Source organism: Aulonocara sp. 'chitande type north' Nkhata Bay, linkage group LG12, assembly GCF_057382095.1.
Source record: "Aulonocara sp. 'chitande type north' Nkhata Bay isolate Kocher_YH1m ecotype deep benthic linkage group LG12, A_spYH_male_GT1.1, whole genome shotgun sequence".
NCBI classification, from domain to species: domain Eukaryota; kingdom Metazoa; phylum Chordata; class Actinopteri; order Cichliformes; family Cichlidae; genus Aulonocara; species Aulonocara sp. 'chitande type north' Nkhata Bay.
In genome coordinates, this window is record NC_141355.1 from 4,786,601 (window position 1) to 4,805,769 (window position 19,169).

Consider the following 19,169-nt stretch of genomic DNA (forward strand, 5'->3'; position numbering starts at 1 on the left):
GTCTAGGACGTCCATGCTTTCAACATTAGTCACTAGCTCTTTACTATGTGAGGCCAGCAGCATTTTCATGTCAAGTGAGCAAGCTGCATTCCAATACAGTCTTCAGTGCATGAGGCACCGCATACTACGCTCTCTGTTTCCACAGAGCTGAGTGAAAACAGTCATTTGTAATAAAATGGTGCAGAAAATGAGCAGCAGCCTGACTCACCCTGCTCTGCAGGTCCTGCTCTCTGTGGGCGCTGCGACTCCTCATCCTGGAAGGGCTTCCATCCACGGCACTACCTGCAGGAACCGATCGTCGTGACACACTCCGAGACCGCAATCTGTTCAACTCCTGAGCAGCATAGAGGACCCAAAGTGAACACCGCGATCCAACTGCATCACCTCATAACAGTAAAAAGCTGCTCATTGTCATGCTGGAAGCTGGACAGAATAAAGTGAACTTCAGTCCACTCACGTTTAAACACTGCTTAGGTGTCAGTTTGTTACTTTCTTGTGAAGTGTGACTGTAATTTGGCCACGTTTTTGTAAGGAGTGTGGCTAACTGGAACTAACAACAAATTGATTTTTGTTTCTAAAACCAAAACATGTTATGGTTTATAATGTAATAATTAGCATGCATGGCCATGTCTACATCATTATGATCTAGACATGGCCTGAGGAATCAGCTTTTTTGCTTTAACCCATTCTTGTGAACACAGTATCTCAGGAGCACCTAAAATATGGGACTCAAGAAATGCAAGTGATAATAATTCAGTGGTGAAAGGTTAAATGTTGCCCCCACAGTCACAAATACCTTTTGTCACAAACACCTAATGCGTTTAACTTTAATTACTTCAAAGTCTTCACTACATGTATTATACGAGTCTGAACAGACACAGATACACTGCAATCTAACTGGATGCAAGAGGCATCTTACTACATTATAGTTGTAAATACTTTATATCAAATCTAAGTACTCCTTAGATATCTTGCAGACATGAGGATAATACTAAGGAATCATGAAAGAGAAGCAGCAGTGCTGAATCAATATTCCTTTTTTCACTTGAATTTCATTTGCATTTTTCTTGATGGTGACACAGCCTGTTGTAGTTATTAAGAAGCAAGAATTAGACTAATTTAGCCACTACGTCACTTAGCTCGACTACAATATGGCAACTCAGCTGGAGCCTCTTTTCTCCAACCAATTTAATCAGGGAATGATGGCACACAAATTAATGCACGCTAAAAATAAAACAATATTAAAAAGAATTTTGCGTATGCTTTTGCTTTCGGAACTTGGTGAGCTTTTAAAATGACAGGGTGAAGAATATATGATACCACCTACATCATGAGAAGCTATATTTATGTTTTAGATGGTTTGTACGTCTACAAGAACAGATTGTTCTGTAAGATATCACAAAATGACCTGTATTTTCACAAGACTGCATGTCTCTGTGTGATAATCTGACTCCATCTGCACTGACAAACTAAGAAAATGACAACCTGATTTCTACAATAATCACAAAATAAAGTGTGGTAGAAAGGGGGGCGGGTAGTTCATTGGCACCTCTGGAACTGATCAATTGATTTATGTCACTCACCTTGGACCCCTGTGATCTCCTCTGGCCCTGTGCTTCTCCCCTGATCTTCTGTGGCTGTAGCTCTCTGGGCAACCAGATCTGCTCTGCAGGAGTGATGGTGGGGAGTCCACCTGGGGAGTTCACACTTTTAACCTCTGAACCAGGAAAAGGGCCCAAAGGGGGTGGCTCATCCAGGAAAGCAGACCAAGGCCTTTGTTGAGTTGGGATGCGTTCCCCATGATCGAGAAGGAGCTGTTCTGGACTGTGTTTGTTGGCGTGTTTTCTAGATTCAGCCTTAGGCTGGTCCACAGACATCTCAACTGACCGCAGCTCCCAGGGGTCCTGAGGAGGCGTCGTCCATACTGGGTTTGAGAAACCTACTGAAGTCTGTGATGGTATCTTCCAGCTAACGTCACTTTCAGATGTAGGCTGTAATTTACCCCCAAAGTCAGCATTTAGTCCCTGCATTCCCAATGAAGGAAACAAGTCATTATTAGAGGAGAGCTGAGCTTGAGATGTAAAGGAGTCTATGTCAAGAATGTTAGGTTTGTAAGGCTCCTTCCAGCGGGTTGCAGCATCACTGCGCTGAGAAGTAGACTTAGACACTGGTTCATTTCTGAGCACAGAGTCCAGATCAAGAATTTTGGGTTTCAGACGTGATGGCTCCAAGTTTAGCCTCTCTTGCTCCTCTTTTTTCTGCTTCTCTTTTAGTCGCTGTCTCTCTGCTTCTTGTTGCTTGGCTATGACTCGCATCCGTTCTGCTTCCTCCCTTTCCATCTTTTCCCTCAGTCTGTGTTTCTCAAACTCCGCAATTTGTTGTCTTTCCCTCGCTGCCTGCTTTTGCTTTTCAAATTCCAGGAGCTGTAATCTCTCAAGCTCTTTAAGTCTCTCTACATCCTCCTTCCTCTTCCTTTCCTTCTCCAGTTCCTGTTGTCTCAGCTTCTGGGTTTCTAATTCCTGTCTCTCAATGTCTAGTTGCCTCTGTTTCTCAAGCTCCTGAAATTGTTGTCTTTCCCTCGCTGCCTGCTTTTGCTTTTCAAATTCCAAGAGCTGTAATCTCTCAAGCTCTTTAAGTCTCTCTACATCCTCCTTCCTCTTCCTTTCCTTCTCCAGTTCCTGTTGTCTCAGCTTCTGGTTTTCTAATTTCTGTCGCTCAATGTCTAGTTGCCTCAGTTTTTCAAGCTCCTGAAGTTGTTGTCTCTCCCTCTCTGCCTGTTTTTGTTTTTCAAACTCCAGGAGCTGTAATCTTTCCAGCTCTTTAAGTCTCTCTACATCCTCCTTCCTTTCCTTCTCCAGTTCCTGTTGTCTCAGCTTCTGGTTTTCTAATTTCTGTCGCTCAATGTCTAGTTGCCTCAGTTTTTCGAGCTCCTGAAGTTGTTGTCTCTCCCTCTCTGCCTGTTTTTGTTTTTCAAACTCCAAGAGCTGTAATCTTTCCAGCTCTTTGAGTCTCTCTACATCCTCCTTCCTCTTCCTTTCCTTCTCCAGTTCCTGTTGCTCATTGTCTAGCTGTCTCTGTATCTCCCTTTCTAAATCTTGTTGTCGCCGTTTCTCCAGCTCCCTCTGTATCTCTTTCTGACGCTCCTTCTCCATCTCCTTTTCTCTTTCCCGCTCTTTTTCAAGCTCTTTTATTCTTAACATTTCTTGCTCTAATGCGATCTGTCTCATCTTGTCTGCCTCTTCTTTTTCCTTTTTTTCTTTTAGCTGCTGCATTTCCTTTTCTTTCTGCTTCTGTCTTTGAAGCTCTAAGAGCTGCAGTCGCTCTAACTGTTTTAGCCGCTCTTCCTCCTTTTGTTTTTGCTGTTCCTTTTCACGCTGTCTCTCCTTTTGTCTCTCTAGTTCTTGCCTTTTTTCTTTCTCAAGTTTCCTTTGCTTCTCTCTTTCAAGTCTCTGTTTCTCCTCTAATTCTTGTGCTTTCTCAAGCGCAATCTGTTTCTGCCTTTCCAGGACACGTTGTTTCTCCTCAAATTCTTGTTTCTCCTTTTCAAATGACTTACATCTTTGCCTTTCAAATTCTCTTTGCATCTCCCACTCTTTCATTCGTGTAAATTCTAAATGTGCTTGTTTCTCCATTTCCAGCTGTGTCTGTTTTTCACCTTCAATTTCTTTTATCTTAGTCCTGTGCCTTTCTTTCTCCTTCCTTTGCTCCCTTTTCTTTTCAGCTTCTAGCCTTTCCTCTTTACTCTGTCCATCTGAGGCTAAACTGCTCTCCCTGGGTGACTTGTGGCTTCTTATCATCAAATCTTTAACTTGCTCTTGCGATGGAGTTGTTTTTCCAAAAGGATCATCGTTTAAAGACGGGCTCCCCCTTACTGGAAGACTCTTCCCTTGAGGGCCACTAAGGAGAGAAATCCCTAAGAAGTCATCAAAGGGGCTAGTCATGTCCCCAGTGTTTGTCCCTGCACCCCCAAGAGAAACTGGCTCCTGTATTTGTCCGGTTAAAGCAAAGTAGGTTGCCTTGGGTTTTGCCATTTCGTCTGCCTGCAGCATCTTCAAGCGTTTAGGTGCTGCAGACACTTCTTCCTGTTCTGCCACTCTTTGTCTCTCCTTGTCTTTATCTAAAGCCACTTGTCCTTCCCTTTGTGATTCCTTTAGCATCCCTGTCTCCATATCTACGTCTTGGTCGAGACCTGTAGTGGTCCACTTCTGTAAGGCTCCTATCCTCAGATATCGTGGCTGTGTTTGAGGCATCAAAGGTGCCAAAGGTGGCTGTTCTTGTGCAGGACTGGTCCATTCTGGAAGAGGCCTGCTCCCTTCTGAGCGTCTGGAACGGAGGGTCATGGCTTTATCCTCCCACTGAGCTGATGGGACGCTCACACTCACTGCCCGACTCTTTTCGACAGCCTGCACTGTGTCAAAGGCATGTAATACGGGTTGAAAACATGATGGCGATAAAGGCTGGCTGTAGTTAGCGGTGACTGAAGCCCCGTTATATTCAGTAACTGTTCTATCGAATGGAGACGTGCTGCTGAGCAAATCCTTGGCCGTGTCAACAGATGAGCCATCATCCATCAACACCACGCTGTGCCTCTCCACGACATTATCAAACAAGGATGCTCGCACTGTTTGGACTCCACTGCCTGCACCAATTTCCTTGGAAACAGCAACAAACGTCTGTCCTGCTTCAGGCCCTTCAGGCGTGGAGACCTTTTTGAGCTGCTCTTGGGAATCTTTTAAATCCAAAAATGTCTTCTGGTCACTGGGAGTGATAGCTGATTCTTCAGCCTGGGAAAATTAAGAGATATACTGAGAATTCTTAAGTTCATGCTCACAACTTACTGCCTAGTTATGGAACTGATAAGCTATTACAGAATTTCTTTCAGCTGGAATCTTCTGAAGGAACTAAAAGCTTTTTTAAAAAGTTATGAATTTAGGTACCATTTATTGCTATAAAACCATAAGCCAGAATAAATGGGACTTGGCAATGGAACATTCAACAGTACAGCACACAGAGGAGTTCAAGAGAACAATTGGCAGGGCACAAACAGCATCCTCTTCTACGTAGGGCTCATTGGGTGTGGTGCAGAGGTGGTAATCAAAGTCTCTCAGCATTGACCTTTCCTATTTGATCTCTTCTTTGTGTGTTTCATAACTGGCAGTCACTGGGGATGTTTAATGTATCAGCAGTATTAGGTTTCACAGCTTTGCATGTCTATGGCAGCAATTCATTTTACTGTAATGTCCTATTTCTTTGAAAGAAATTTCCTCATGAATGCAGAGGCGCTTTGGTCCACTGGAAATGCAAGTGCTTTTCAACAGGTAAATAAAGATGAATTTCCCAGTCGTGTATACAGTTATAGAGTACCTATAGCTCTAAAGCGTGAGTTGAATTTGTGTCTCCCTACTTCACTTCTAGTTTAAACTGCGTCAGAGGCTTCACCTCTATTTGCACACTGCTCATTCTCCTGTGCTTCTTTTGTATTTTCCGTCTTTATGTTATATTGCATGGGTTTCAATCAAACAGGAAATGGTAACAAACACACTAAAATCAAACTCTGCTGAGCAACACCATATGAAAAACTTTCCAAGCACCACACGGTGACACAGTTTCTCATTGTTACCCTCATTTGCCTGTTAAACACAGACCGAGCCCAACAGAAACCAGTTCCTACAAAGCTCACGCCCTCTCTTACCCTCTTCTGAGGATCTTTGCTGATGTAATGACGGTCCTCTGCCTCAGTGAGGGAAACAGGGTCAGGTGACCTCTCGGCTGAAAACCTATTGAACATACATCACACAAGACAAAAGCCATGCATGACAGTGGAACACAGAACAAAAAGCAAAGCACATGGACAGTATGAGCAGCTCTTACCTTTTGGTTAGGTCAAGGGGCAAGGGACGGGGCTTCAGTGCTGGTTTAAGGACAGGGCTCTGAGTCGGTGTTGTATCCTCTGTCAGCTGCTTGATGAGCTGTTTAACACCAACTGCTGGTTCACCTTCAGGGGTTGGCTGCAATGGAGAACGAAGATCTGAACCATGGCCGGTGGCAGCTACCCCAGGAGAAGACGGCAAATCGAGCAAAAGACTTATTCGCGACTTGACGCTAACCCTGCGCTTGTCTTCATCGGTCTCTTTTGCAGCCATTTCTTCTTTGTTTTTGTTGCTTTGGTCTGAGAGGATAGGATTACAGACATCATCAGTACTTTGTGGTGTGGTACTCGTAAAGGTTTTATCTTCCTCTTTGCTTTGTGGTAGTGCTTTTCCCTCTGGAGTGTTGTCTACTGTATTTCCTTCAGGAAATTTCCGGTGCAGTGAAAGACCAATAGACCCAAATTTGGAAGTGAGATCAGCTGAAAGGGGTCGTCTCCCAGCCGAGCGAGGAGCAGGAACCGGGGTCTCCGTCTTCGTTGTACTGCCGGGGAAAATGGCTGATACAGGTCTGGGCTTGGAGCCTCTAGGATGTGGTCGCAGAGGCACAGATGTTTCAGGCTGAGCCTTTTCTTTTCCTTCATTTTCTTCCCCTGCATCAAGAAGAAAGCCCATGGACTTTGCTCTAGTAAGGGAGGTTCCAACTTTACCTTGTGCATTGTGGCCTTTTTCGTCTTCTTTTTTAGTGGTTCCAGACCACTCTGCTGCTGGTAGTTTTTTAAAGCTCTTTGAGTAGGCCAAGCTTGATGTTGAGGGTTTCTGCCTCTGTGCTGGCACAGGAGGAGGGGTGGGTCTGCTAGGGCCTCCAGTGTCATGTGGAGGAGCTGGTTTAAATGGCTGGGCTACTAGCTTTGTTGTCTGTCCAGTGTTCAACTTAGTGGGTGATCGAAAGGAGGTAGAGGCAGGACGGTTGGGGTTGGTTAAAAGTGGTCTGGGTTTGCTGCTGGAAACCGGCTGCTGTGGTTTTGGATTGCTTGGAAGCTCTGGTTTGTATCCAGCAAGGCGAGTGGACTCAGGTCTGGGTTTAGTTTGAGGCTTTGGGGCAAGTATGGGCTTAATTGTAGGATTTTTCTCCACAGAAAAAGGTTTGGGAGTAAGTCGCGGCTTGGCGCTTGGGGCAGGCTTGTTTGGTTCAGCTGCGATGAGCTGCGGCTGATTGGCAGACGGGATGTCAATGAGGCTCTTATTGCTGGAGTCTGTCAGGGGAGTCAGGTGATGTCGTCCTCCTGCCACTGTCCTTCCTACCTCCGTAGTCTGAACCTCCACCTGAGCAGCCATCCTGTTGAACAACACCTTTTGTTAAGCATAAAGATAAAATACCCCATCAGAGAGAAAATAAAAAATAATATTACTTACTGAGATCCTCAACAAAAAAGTACCCGCACAAAATCTAAAAATGTAAGGATTTAAACAATCCCCTAATCTAGCCGTTACTATAAACTTGGGAGTGCCTGATATTCCATCACAAGTTTATTGTTCAAAAGTCTTGAGCCATCTTTATTTAAAATTTTCTATGAAAACAATTGAAGTCATTTATTGAAATGTAAAAAAAACAACAACAACAACAAAAAAAAAAAAAACACAGGCAGAAGTCTCTCAAGCTTTCTTGTAATTTCTTATAAATCTTCAGAAACAGTTCTCCAGGTTTCTTGAAGGACATTCAAAGCTCGTCTTTGGATTTTGGCTGCATTTTGTTCTGTTCTCTATCGAGAGGATTTGACACTGCTTCAATAATGTTGAAGTCTGGGCTCTGGGGAGGCCAATGCATGACTGATAGAAAAACCCAAAGTAGAACACTATCCATGTAAGGTGTAAGCGCAGAAGCGGTGTGTTTGGGATCACTATCATGCTGAAAATCAGGTTTGTTGTCAAGTTGTCTGACATGTGAAGACACAAAACTGGTTCATATGAGTTACAGGCAGCTTTTGTTACTCTTAAATGATTCATAGGTCAGTGCTGATGCAAAAAAAAAAAAAAAATTGAGGAAATCATTCTTTGGAAAATACAAAGCACTAGACTGAAAATTAGTGAAAAAGCAGCCAAAGTCCAAAGAAGAACTTTGAAATACCTTCAACAAAAACTACTGCTTTAAAAAAAATAAAAAAATAAAGTCTAACTCATTGCAAGCAAAATCTAAAGAACTGATGAGTGGCTCAAGACTTTTGCACAGTAATGTATATTATTTTGCCAAAGGTTATTGATTGTTAGGTTAAAGCAGGACATATTTAGTGCTAAAAAAGAGCGGACACCAATAAAAGGTCAGTGTTTGTCTTGTACATTTACACGACACAGGTCATTTAATAATGGCTTAGCACACAGCAGCACAGGTGGGACTAATAACATCAACTTTGATTATGATGCATTGAACATTCACGCTTCCATGAGCCCAAAAGCAGTATCACTGTGCCTGTGCTTTTTCTGCAGTGACATATGAAAATGCCTGATGTGAAAAAAGCAGCAGCCGTGTCAGAGAAAAGTTACAACATATTTCCAATGGCTATTTAAATGTATTTTGTTGTATTTTAAGACACGTTAAACATTAGTTTATCTACTTAATGTTTTGATTTAAATGTTTTAATGTTACTTGTACTTAAAACCTGTAACCTGCACAATTGTTGCCTTTGTTTGACCTGTTGGTCGACTCTAACAACTGACATTAACGTTATCTCCTTGGCTGTCGTTATCAGTGCAATCAAACTAGCTTGTAAAATGTGTGTGACTAAGTTGAGATACTGGTGTAGTGGTGATCAGGACTGCATACTTTTCATGTGGCAACTGACACAAGGAGGAACCGGACAACTGTACAATGTCATTGTTTTTTGCTTCAGGTTTTAACACACGCACATCATTCTTAGGCAGTAAATGGGAGATTCCAGTGCAAACTCACACCAGACCACCATCCATCAAACATTCAGCTCCACCCCTAATGAACTTCTGCATGTCTATTTTGAAATGCTTATTCAGTCAAAAGGAGGTTTAGTGATAAATATGAGATGACTAAAGATCGACTTACTAATCTCTGACACAATATGCTGGTAAACAGCTTTATCTGTTGTTATAAAGCAATAATGAAGATAGAAAAGAGCACAAAGGCCCTTTAAGAAACTCCTTCTCCACATCTGATAATGCTTTCCACGTGTTGTGCTGAGTTACTCTGCTATGCAGAAACTGAATTTTCTTTTTATATAAATAATGGCACGCTTGATCAAAATCCTGAATATAATATCCTACCTGACCAGATGTCAACCGTCTGCTGTAGAGCTCGAGCTTCTCTTGTAACCGAGTCGTGATGTCATATCACACGGGAGGAAGGAGTCGAAGGAGCCTAAGAGATACACACTTTGCGTCATCAAAGCAGACAGGCTGTTCACTAGTTAAGACTGTCGTGCTGAAGGCTACGGTAGAGAAATCACAGCAGGGATACAACAGGGCGGTCCAAATGCGTTGCTGTGGTGTTCTCACGCCTTCAAAAAGCAGCAAATAGATGATATGTTTTCACTGACACAGACTTCAGTAAACACAGGCACACCCATATATATTTAGTGCACAACAAAGGTCATCAACTCTGCTCTCGTATATGCTTGTTATTTCCTGTTCTTACATTTGCATTATGTCCTCGATCAGTACAAGCACGCCATCGCCAATGCAGTCCTCACACTACTGCATCTAAATGCCTTCAATCAGCAAATGTTGGAAGTATAAACATTGCTGTTTGGTGTCCTTTTCTGTGCCAGTCACGTCTTTACATGATCGCCCCTGTCGTTGTGCTTCTTATCAAGCACATCAGCTGATAAGCTCCAAATACTCAGTGGGCAAGTCCATGATTCATAAAAGAAAAAGAAAAAAATATATACAAACATAAAAACTGGACAGACAAGGAAGCAGAGCCACGAAGGCTTGCGCTTGACTAACAGAGACTGTTGAAAATGCTGAAAACGTGAACTTTAGATAGTGGCAGGAAACACCTTCGCTGAGATGGAATGCCAAACATCCACTGTGATGGTGGGACGAGCAGCACAGCGGAGATTAAGGAGCCGTCTGCCTTATATAGGCTTAGACACACCACCGAGTATCCTACGCCGACTCATTACTGCAAGCCTCACATAACAATTGAAAAGAGCATTTCTTCAAGCCGAAGATGTTAAATAGTCAACTTTGAAGAGATCCTGCGAATGTTAGAGACATATTTCAGAGTATACGTGCAGGACAGTAGGGCACAGGGCATGGAGGCATTTTGTTTTGTTTTAGCCCTGACTCACTTACTGTCTTTAACTTTTTAAAGACAATGAGTCAATAACCCGGCTAAGCCAGTTATGCAGAGGAAATTTCCTTATGCAGACAACAGAACAACTAAAAGAAGATGAGCATTACCGCAATTTAGTTCTCACCTATGGTAAAGTCACATAAAATATACATCACAATCCACAGGCTTTCACTGGACTTTAACAGTGAAATATACGATACTGTTCTCTAAGAAAACTTTAGACTGAGTTTAGCCTGGCTGTAATATTTTGCTGTATTATTATGGACATAATGTAGTAGGCTCAGGTTTTTAGGTGATCTTGACATTTAAAAGTAACTTACAACAGTGAAGCAGGTAACCACAGTTTTATATCACAGTAAACCATAACCCAGATTTAATGTGGACCTACTGGATGCTACAGAAAACCAAGCATCCCAACCACTTACACACACACACACAATGATACAACTAAATCTAAACAACAATGCTAATAAATGAGCTTTCTAAGTTTTGTAGTTTTCCATCTCAGCAACAAGTGTTAATGCTTCCTCATGTCGTGTCTGCTCACCTAAATTACCTCGACAGTGCCCGGTCCAGTTTACCGACAGATAAGAGTTGGCTTGCTCCCAACAGCAGGGAGGCACATTTAACGTACAGAAGGAGAACGGAAAAAAAAACAGAAGTGTGCAGACGTGTTGAACGAGCGTGTTGCATTCAGCTGTTTGGGAATTCCCACAGACTTCAAACAAGAGGGAAGACAAACGCTTAAGCAGCTCGCTGGCTAGCAACCGTAAGCTAACAACTCAAGAAGCTGGACTCACAAAATGGAAACACTGTCTGAACCTGTCTTTCGCTGCCTGTTTGATCCCAACTGCAGACAACTTACCAAACCATAAAGTCAGCTTTCCCTCCACGCTTGTCGAAACAACTTCTAACACAGTGTATCCCGCCAACTTAAGGGAAAAATTACGAGTCGTGACAGTTGGTTAGCAGAGCAGCTAACTTAGCTGGTTTACTTAGCTAGCCAACTGGCCGGCTGGCTATCCCGTCTCAGGTTGCAGTATTGTTGACAGGGATAGACTACACAGGCAACTAGCCGCCTGAGTACTTTCCGCACAATCCAGCTCCACATAGCACTTCCGGCTATTGCTTTCAAAATAAAGTGCAACTAAAACATAAAATAGGATTTTGCTACATAAACTTGTGTCGTTCCAGTAAGAGACAATGACAGTTTGTGCATACAGTATACAAACACTAAGGAATCATTTTTGCTATATAGCACAACTCATCAGGTGTAACGCATACACACACACACACACATATATATGCATTACTTAAACTTCCGGGATGAATGTGGATAACTTAACTGGATACGAACCTGAGTATAGGATGTGCTCGGGAAAATATTATTCCATCCCAACTTTATGGCATTAATTACCCGTTCCCATGTTTAAAAGCACAAACCATCAGTTTGTTTGTTTTAAAAAGCTGACTGGTTATTTTCTGTTTGAATGGCGACACCTATTTGAATAAAGAAATCTGCATAATTCATGAACTTCAGATGCATTATGCATTTATTTGATCTCAGACTATTCTTAACCAAGCTTTGACTGCAGTCAGTATACAAAAACTTAAATTTTATTACACAGATCAGGTGGACTAAGACTGCCCTCTTGTGGAGAAAAAAGGTGCTGCGTTAATAAGATCGTGTGAACTGACCTAATTTGATAGTCACCTTCAGAGTTTCACTTTGCCAGACAGGGGGGTAAAGAAGTGTAGCAAACAACCAGTTCTTTGATTGTGCATCTTTTTATTATTATTTGCAACAGACTAGTTATGCTTACCAGTCTATAAACTTGGACAAAATTAAAGGTGAATTAAAGAACCCTCGGGAAAAAAAAAAAAAAAAGAAAAAAGAAAAAAGAAAAAAAAAAGAAAAAAAAAATCAAATCCACTTGTTCTCATTTCACCAGCACTCATTAAGCCAATAATTCTCTAACTTCACACATTTCCAACACTGAAATAAAAGTTGGGGAAATAATGTTAAAAGTGAGTAAACATCCTACAACAGAAGATGAAATTAAGAAGAAACTGAATGACAAGAAAAGTGCTATTCATGTTTATCCAGGCAGAATATATCAAGAGTCCTGTTGAACCTACAGAACTAATATCTTTTACACAATACTGTGTTTTCACTTCCTGACATTAGAACTTAATGTGTAGGCATAATGTTGGCATTACCAAATACTAGAGCTTTGACTCTGGCAATCCAACAAATCTATACATATGAAGAGCTAGCCCAAGACTGACCTGTGATAAACACTGAAAGATTTACTCACTTGCTGCCTTCTGTATTTAAGTTCCAGACTGATAATGTGTAGGTGCTGAGTATCCTGGAAAGTTTTAAAGGTGTAACGTACCTGCAGCTGGCTGACTGCTATTCTAGTATGAAGCACCCTCAAATTACCCTGTCTATATTAGTAATGGGTCTAATGGCTTGCACATGCATACATCTTGGGTACACGTTGCACTCTTAGCACCGCATGTGTGAACACACATACTCAGGCAGCCAACTTGTGATTGGATCACCAAAAACACATGTTAATGCCATGAACAAGGACAAAGACGCAACACTATGGGGCAGTTTCCTACAATAGACCCCATGATGCACTCAAGTACATGGAACTTACATAAGCCTGAAGCATGTGTAATACTTAGAATGTTAACTTAAATTGACTCATAAGGCTTTCATTGTGACACGAGCATGATGGTGCAAAGCTTTGGCCTTGTTGTACAACAGAAATGCAAGTTAAACCGATGGAAAGACAAACAGCTCGAACAGGTGATGAAGCCAGTGGAACAATGTTTGAAGCAGCATGAACTCAAATCCTTTTCCATAGCTTATAGTTCCAGAAAGATCTGCGTGAAACTGAAAACACAAGCAGTGGGGGAGAAACAATATGATTAAATGAACTTCAGTGTTGTCTACTTTGTGTGAACCATGGATGTGCTGAATAGAAGCTTCTGCTTTTTCTTCTTCTTTTTTCCTCCTTTTTCATCTGAAAGAGAAAAATCCCAGACGGGAGTGAGCGTGTGATCGTCTCTGAACAAACAATGAGTCTAGTCAGAAATATCAGGCTTCGGCTAAGTAGATGTGAGGGATCAGAGGTTCCTGACCTGGTTCAACCACAGGTTGTTGAGAAGAAACTGGACCACTGTCCAACTGCATAAGTGCCTTCCCTAAAGCCTGACTGAAGGAGTTCTGAAAGTTGGGCACTGGGACACGGTCTGAGCCGTCGCTCTCGCCATCGCTGTCTGCTGCTGGGGGAGCGAGCAGCTTATCTGCATGGTACAAGGCACAACATTGAGTTCAGGAAACCTCTGGGTGTTGCAGTTCCAAAAACTGGTTTTACCAGAAATGCACAATAACACAAAAAGCTTTGCTTATTTTCACCCACTCGGTACGTGCAATTTGTAACAACTGATATAACCACATAGACAGGAAGCACAAACAGAAATGATGAGGCTGGGGTTTTATTCTGAGCCAAGGTTCAATATATCCGATTTTACTCCTATGACAAGTTGGGTTTAAATAAAAGTAGCAAAAACTGTGTGACTCTATTATTCCACCTTGTAAGCGGATGTAGGCAGACAAACCCTTTGATGACAACATGGGTACATTATCTGGCTCTTTGCTCAAGTATTATCAGTTTATAAAGCAGACTAAAACTGCACCCCATAAATACAAGCTTACTGCTGTAGCTACTATCACGAGCCAACCAGGCACCTCTAATCAATTTCATTTTAACAGGAGTTGGCATTTTAACTGTGAGATTTCACATTATTCACATTTACAGCTTAACTGTAACAAACAAGGCACCATAACATCTACACTCCTGCATTACCTTTCTTTGGAGTGATCCTGGGCCCAGCATCAGCTCTTGCTTTCCCATCTCTTAGCATCTACACAGGAAACAGTCTTATTAAAGCACTGCTGAGCTATGCCAACCACTTAAGTCACAAAGAATACTGTTCCCACACACACCTGTGCAAAGGACATGCAGTGGGACTCATCCTCCACACTACCCACGACAGGTGACGGCGTATTCAGACTTGGGAATTTCATTCCATCTGAATTGACAGACGTTTAAAAAAAAAAAAAGAAAAAAAATTTATGTGTGTCATGGCGTTTATCACCAAAAGCCACACAGGCAGCTGACAGGAGGAAACTCTTATCAAAAAATGGCAGATGGAAGGGGTGATCTTACCAGAGGAAGGGCTGCTGCTGAGGGGCGAAGGAGGCGCAAAGGTGAAGTCAGGCTGGATCGGGGGGCTGCTGTTGTGAGGTGGAGAGCCGAATGCTGGGAAATGCTGAAGGTTCTCCAGTCCAATATGCACCTCAGGATCTGGGGAATGAAAATGCAAGTACTATGGACCTCAATTTCAAAATATGAGGTATATAAAAGGTGTAATTTTCAGGTATACTTACATTTACCCTGCTTCTTGTTCTCCTCAATCTCAATTCGCTTCTCTCTGCGTTTCTCATCTCTCGCCTTCTTCTGCCTCAGGCGTTTTCTTTTCTCCAAGTCATCTAAAAGGTTTAAAGGACGATTTATTTCATCTGAGAAACCTTTACAGTAAAACCCTTAAAACAAGTTTTAAGTGTTCTAACCTGCAAACATGTCCAGAGTTTCCTGGGACAGGACTGGTGGTTGCAGTGCTAGCTCACAGATGCTGAACTCGCACGTGAGTGGCAGATGAGCCAGATAGCGATGCCGGCGGCGGATCTCCTGCAAGAAGGAAAGGGGGATAAATAAACTAAATGTGTTGACTTAAATTAAAACTACATTAAACAACAGAACGTCAGTCTTTTGTTTCTTTGTTTGCTGACCTCTGTGACTGTCTGCCCCACTATCTCCACCACTGTGGCGGTGATGGATTCAGGACTGGCCTCCAAGCTGCCGTATTCACGTAGCAGGCAGCGCACGTTCACGGGATGCAGGAACATCTGCTGGCAGTTGTCAGCTTGACGGAGAAAAATGGAAAGCAGGAAAAAAATAGGGATGAGGAAATTTTACATATTACGGCAGGAATTTTATCCTGGGTAGATGGGTGGAGCAGAGGATCACCAACCTTGGTAGAAATAGTAATAAGGTCCAGGCACCACACTGGCTGAGGGCCGGCCTGACTCTGCCTGGATGGCCGGGCTCTCCTCTTCAAGCTGGAGCTCTGAGGTGGAATCCCCTGTAGCTGCAGGAGGCTCCTCCAGCACACTCTCTAGAATCGCTTCGGGAAAGCCTGGCAGCTCTACATCAGCATCTTCCGGAAACTCTGCCACCTCGTCATCAAATGCTGAGGCGTACTGCAGCACGGGCTAAAGATGAAACAAGACAGAGGCGATAAAAAACCATAACCAGGACCACGCAAATAGGATACATTTGATCCCATCACCAGAGATACAACAATGTGAAAAAGGGTAAAGAAGGTTTAGACTCACCTTGGCACTGCTGATGTTAGTCACCCCTTCTTCCACAGGAGAAGAAGGTTCTTTCATAGTCAGAGAGGACAAGTCGAGGCTGTCTGCATTCTCCTTCTGCTGCTCCAGAAGCTTCTCCTCTTGCTCCTAATCACAAACACATACAGATAAAGACATCATCAGTTAACTGCTTATTTGGCTTCCTTAGACAAAACAAACAAACAAACAAAACACCCAAGAGAAAATGGATTTAGCGGCATAGCAAAAAAACTTTTATTCATACAAATTAAATGCGCTTATTTCACTTTATTTTGTCTATTGCATTATTTATGTCTATGTTGTTATGTCTTAGTTGCCAAAGATGTGCACGTAGCTTTACCTGTAAAAGACAAAGGGCGCTCTGGATGAAGCACCCTTGAGCGTCCTCTTCCTGGCTAAGCTGAGCCTGAAGAATTCCCTTCTCCTCTGCCACCAGGTTCAGGACCTGTGCCGGGGAGGTCAGCAGCAGCTTGGAATATGGACTCAAACATGCATCTATGAAATAAATGTGAACAGAGTTTAAAAATACCTTTAAACTTATATGAAGTCTTATATGAATTTAAAAGTGAAAAATGATCTTGTCCATAAAACTGGCACAGACTTGCCTCCAAAACGAACAGGCTCCTCCACCTTCACCCACTGAGAGCTAGGCAGGGCCACCAGAGCCCCCTTCTCTCTTCGCATCAAGCGCATGGTGATCTTGTCACCAGCCACATACTGTCTGGTCTCCATAGCAACCACACTGCAACAACACAAGCAAGTGGTTAAAAACCAAACAAACCGAAAAACCCTGCGCAAACTAAATGAACCTGTTTTAATATCTCCATGTAGCAGGAGAACTTGTGAGGGCACAGGGCTCACAGGTAAGCAAGCAGCAAAGAACTCATTTGTATATACTAAGAATTATGATGTCTAAATGAGCCATGGGGGGGGGGGGGGAGTAACTCCTCTTCTCCTTTAGACCGATAGCAATGTTTTGCTTCCTTCTGTTTTACCTCTTCAGGTCAGCTGTGTGCACTGCCTCATAGCAGATGGGGCACTTGGACCAGCTCTTGTCACTAAGAGACAGGTAGTGCAGTATGCACGGCCAGCAGAAGATGTGTCCACACCGGGTGATGCGGGCTGCCACAGGAGGGTACAGGCAGATGGGGCACGATGGCACCTCGTGGCTATAGATGCGCTGCAGAATGAGCAGAAATGGCTTGTCAAGACACGTGCTTTCATTTGATTAAATATTGGTAGTTAAGTAAACACTTCCCCGTCAAAACGCGGAGGATAACTCACCACTTGTTGCACACAGTCCCAGTTGACCAGGGTGTCTGGATCAGTGAAGTGAGCCTTGTAATCCTGGTCATCAGTCACCACAAACTGACAACTGCAACACACACAAAGGTGAGATGAATCCCAAACATCGAGTCTCTGCATTCAGAATCATTTTCGTTTGGGAGGCCGCTTACTTGGCCTGCAGAAAAAGCTCCTTGTTGAAGGGCTTGTGCTTGTGGCCCCATTTGTTTCGACGGCCCCAACAGGAGTGGCCTCCGTCTCCGACGCCACCGTTACCTCCACGGGGTTCAAAAGTGAAGTTCAGCAGGTGGTTCAGGCTTATTTTTTTCGGTCCTGCCAACTGAGCCGGGCTGAACTCGGCCCGGCGCGTCTCTGCTACCTGGTGACACGAGGATTGATCACAATTGACCAAATGAATGTCAACAAGGAACTGCTGAAGTTTTCTCACCACTAAATGAGGTCAGTACAACATCAGCCTTTGGAAACACGCACCTCCTCACGTCGTCCTCCACCTGTAACTCCATACTGTCGTCCTCCACCTCTCTGAGGGGGTCTCTTGTCAAAATTCTTGCTTTTCTGTGAATTGGTGCGGCGAGGGCCGGGGAAACTGTCGGCTTTAGGAAAGGAGGGCTCACGCTTGCGGCTGTAACGCTTGGAGCCTCCATTATTTTTACCTTCTGAAATCCAAATAAAAATTTTTTTTTTTTTAAAAAAGCCTTAGGGGGGAAACATTTATAAACATCACAATTCAAGCTGATTTGTAATGTGAAAGACCCGATGTCTAAAAACAGTAGATTAAGTCTCCTGTAATTGAGTCTGTAGGTAAAAACTAAGCCTTTTGCACATTTCCACCCCATATAAAGAAAGTGCAAATACAGTTTCTTACAGAGTTCAATGGTGTTTGTTTAGGGCACATCTTAATTCGTTTTGGATTTTCAGTGCATTTTTTTCAGGATTTAGCAAACAAAATACCAGTTTTCATGCATCTGAAAACACAATAGTTTTGTGAAAACTATACAACTAAATATTTATTTACGTACATTAGTAGCTTTTGATTGGTAGCGAAAATGTGTCATCATGTCATAAAAAAATAAGTAAAACAATGCTGGATGGAAATATCGGGTACTTTTGTGACAGCTGGTGGGTCAAATGTTTTGACAGCTACGTCAGGTCCTTAGCCATACAAGGTAAACAACCTCTGCAGTACGGCTAGGCCCCAACAGGCCACAGGGCAATGGGTGTTTAGCTACAAGAGCACACAATGTGTTTGGCAACCTCATGTGATATTTATGCCGTTTCCTGATATGTGTTCACCTGTTTTGGGTTTAGATTCGCTCGGTGCCGGGCCTGTGGAGCTGGAACGGGGCGGAACCTTGGTGCTGCTGCTGCTGTTGGGGTTTTTCTCCATGTTTGTCTCCGTGCAGTGAACGGTGTTGAGGCCGAGCTCCGGGCAGAGAGCCGCCGAGCTCTCTAGCATAAAACGGAAAAACGGAGAAGGAAAGCGGGCTGCAGTGAGTGCGGGTCAGGCGACGAAGGCCCTGATTCATTTCTGTCAAACGCGGAGACCCCATCACGGCGACATCTTGACCATAAAACAAACCCGAGAAAAAATAAGAGACACGGTTTCGGCGTCTCAAGTTATCGGAGCAGTTGGAAGTGAGGACGAAAAATCGTCACGCGGGGCCAAGACCCCCCGAATTTAGGATTTTTTCTCGCTAAGGGAAACAATATGCCCTTAACAAGGCGATAAATGTTTTCCAAAAGCTGGAAAACCTAAAAATTCCGAGATTTTAGCCAAAAAAAATATATCCTTCAAAACGAGCTTGCACTAATGGCGACGGGTCGCCAGACAGGAACCTGAGAGACCCGGATGTTTCTTGTACTGCCTGCCGATTTGTTTAGTAGTGATGTGTCGGTCGCGAACGAAACGGCTCTTAGAGCCGCCTCTTTGAAGTGAACGACAAGACCCGACTCCTTATTGGGAGCCATGGGTTATTTTTTTTCTTTCTCTCACCCTCTCTCTTGCCCTTTTTTCCGCTTCACTCCGCACGCGAGGCTTGTGCTTTGCGCTGGGAAGAGTGGGGAGAGGCGGTAGTTGCACTCGCAGTAGCACAGGAACAGAGCCAGAGAAAAAGAGAGCCAGGGACAACAACGTCACATTAGAAAGGTATAATAATCATCCACAACTATTTTCATTTGC

The 19,169-nt window shown here is 43.3% G+C and overlaps 2 protein-coding genes across 4 annotated transcripts in view; both read right to left on the reverse strand.

Annotated features, from left to right (window-relative positions):
* The window catches only part of LOC147316718 (uncharacterized), a 30,587-nt gene extending 19,283 nt beyond the window's left edge, over nucleotides 1–11,304 (reverse strand). Inside the window, exons 1-6 of one of the 3 annotated variants that reach the window (XM_086313276.1) lie at nucleotides 11,057–11,304; nucleotides 9,159–9,252; nucleotides 5,872–7,206; nucleotides 5,693–5,777; nucleotides 1,584–4,784; nucleotides 209–334 (exon numbers count right to left, since the gene is read on the reverse strand). In XM_086313276.1, the coding sequence (XP_086169402.1) occupies nucleotides 209–334; nucleotides 1,584–4,784; nucleotides 5,693–5,777; nucleotides 5,872–7,205 (4,746 nt within the window). In that variant the 5' untranslated portion in view covers nucleotide 7,206; nucleotides 9,159–9,252; nucleotides 11,057–11,304. Of the gene's footprint in view, nucleotides 1–208; nucleotides 335–1,583; nucleotides 4,785–5,692; nucleotides 5,778–5,871; nucleotides 7,207–9,158; nucleotides 9,253–9,528; nucleotides 9,713–10,738; nucleotides 10,988–11,056 lie in introns of those variants that run through there. The other 2 variants (XM_086313278.1, XM_086313277.1) reach the window with 2 other exon arrangements.
* Nucleotides 11,305–11,960: 656 nt separating this feature from the next.
* Nucleotides 11,961–18,844, reverse strand: rnf10 (ring finger protein 10). Its single transcript, XM_086313280.1, has 17 exons — nucleotides 18,284–18,844; nucleotides 17,462–17,646; nucleotides 17,143–17,348; nucleotides 16,970–17,060; nucleotides 16,681–16,865; nucleotides 16,291–16,427; nucleotides 16,026–16,180; nucleotides 15,668–15,793; nucleotides 15,304–15,544; nucleotides 15,062–15,195; nucleotides 14,843–14,960; nucleotides 14,660–14,761; nucleotides 14,439–14,576; nucleotides 14,216–14,301; nucleotides 14,076–14,133; nucleotides 13,348–13,512; nucleotides 11,961–13,229 (listed from the first exon to the last, which is right to left on the reverse strand). The coding sequence occupies exons 1-17, from the start codon at nucleotides 18,444–18,446 to the stop codon at nucleotides 13,156–13,158; spliced, it is 2,364 nt and encodes a 787-aa protein (XP_086169406.1). The 5' UTR covers nucleotides 18,447–18,844; the 3' UTR covers nucleotides 11,961–13,155.
* Between the last annotated feature and the right edge of the window lie 325 nt (nucleotides 18,845–19,169).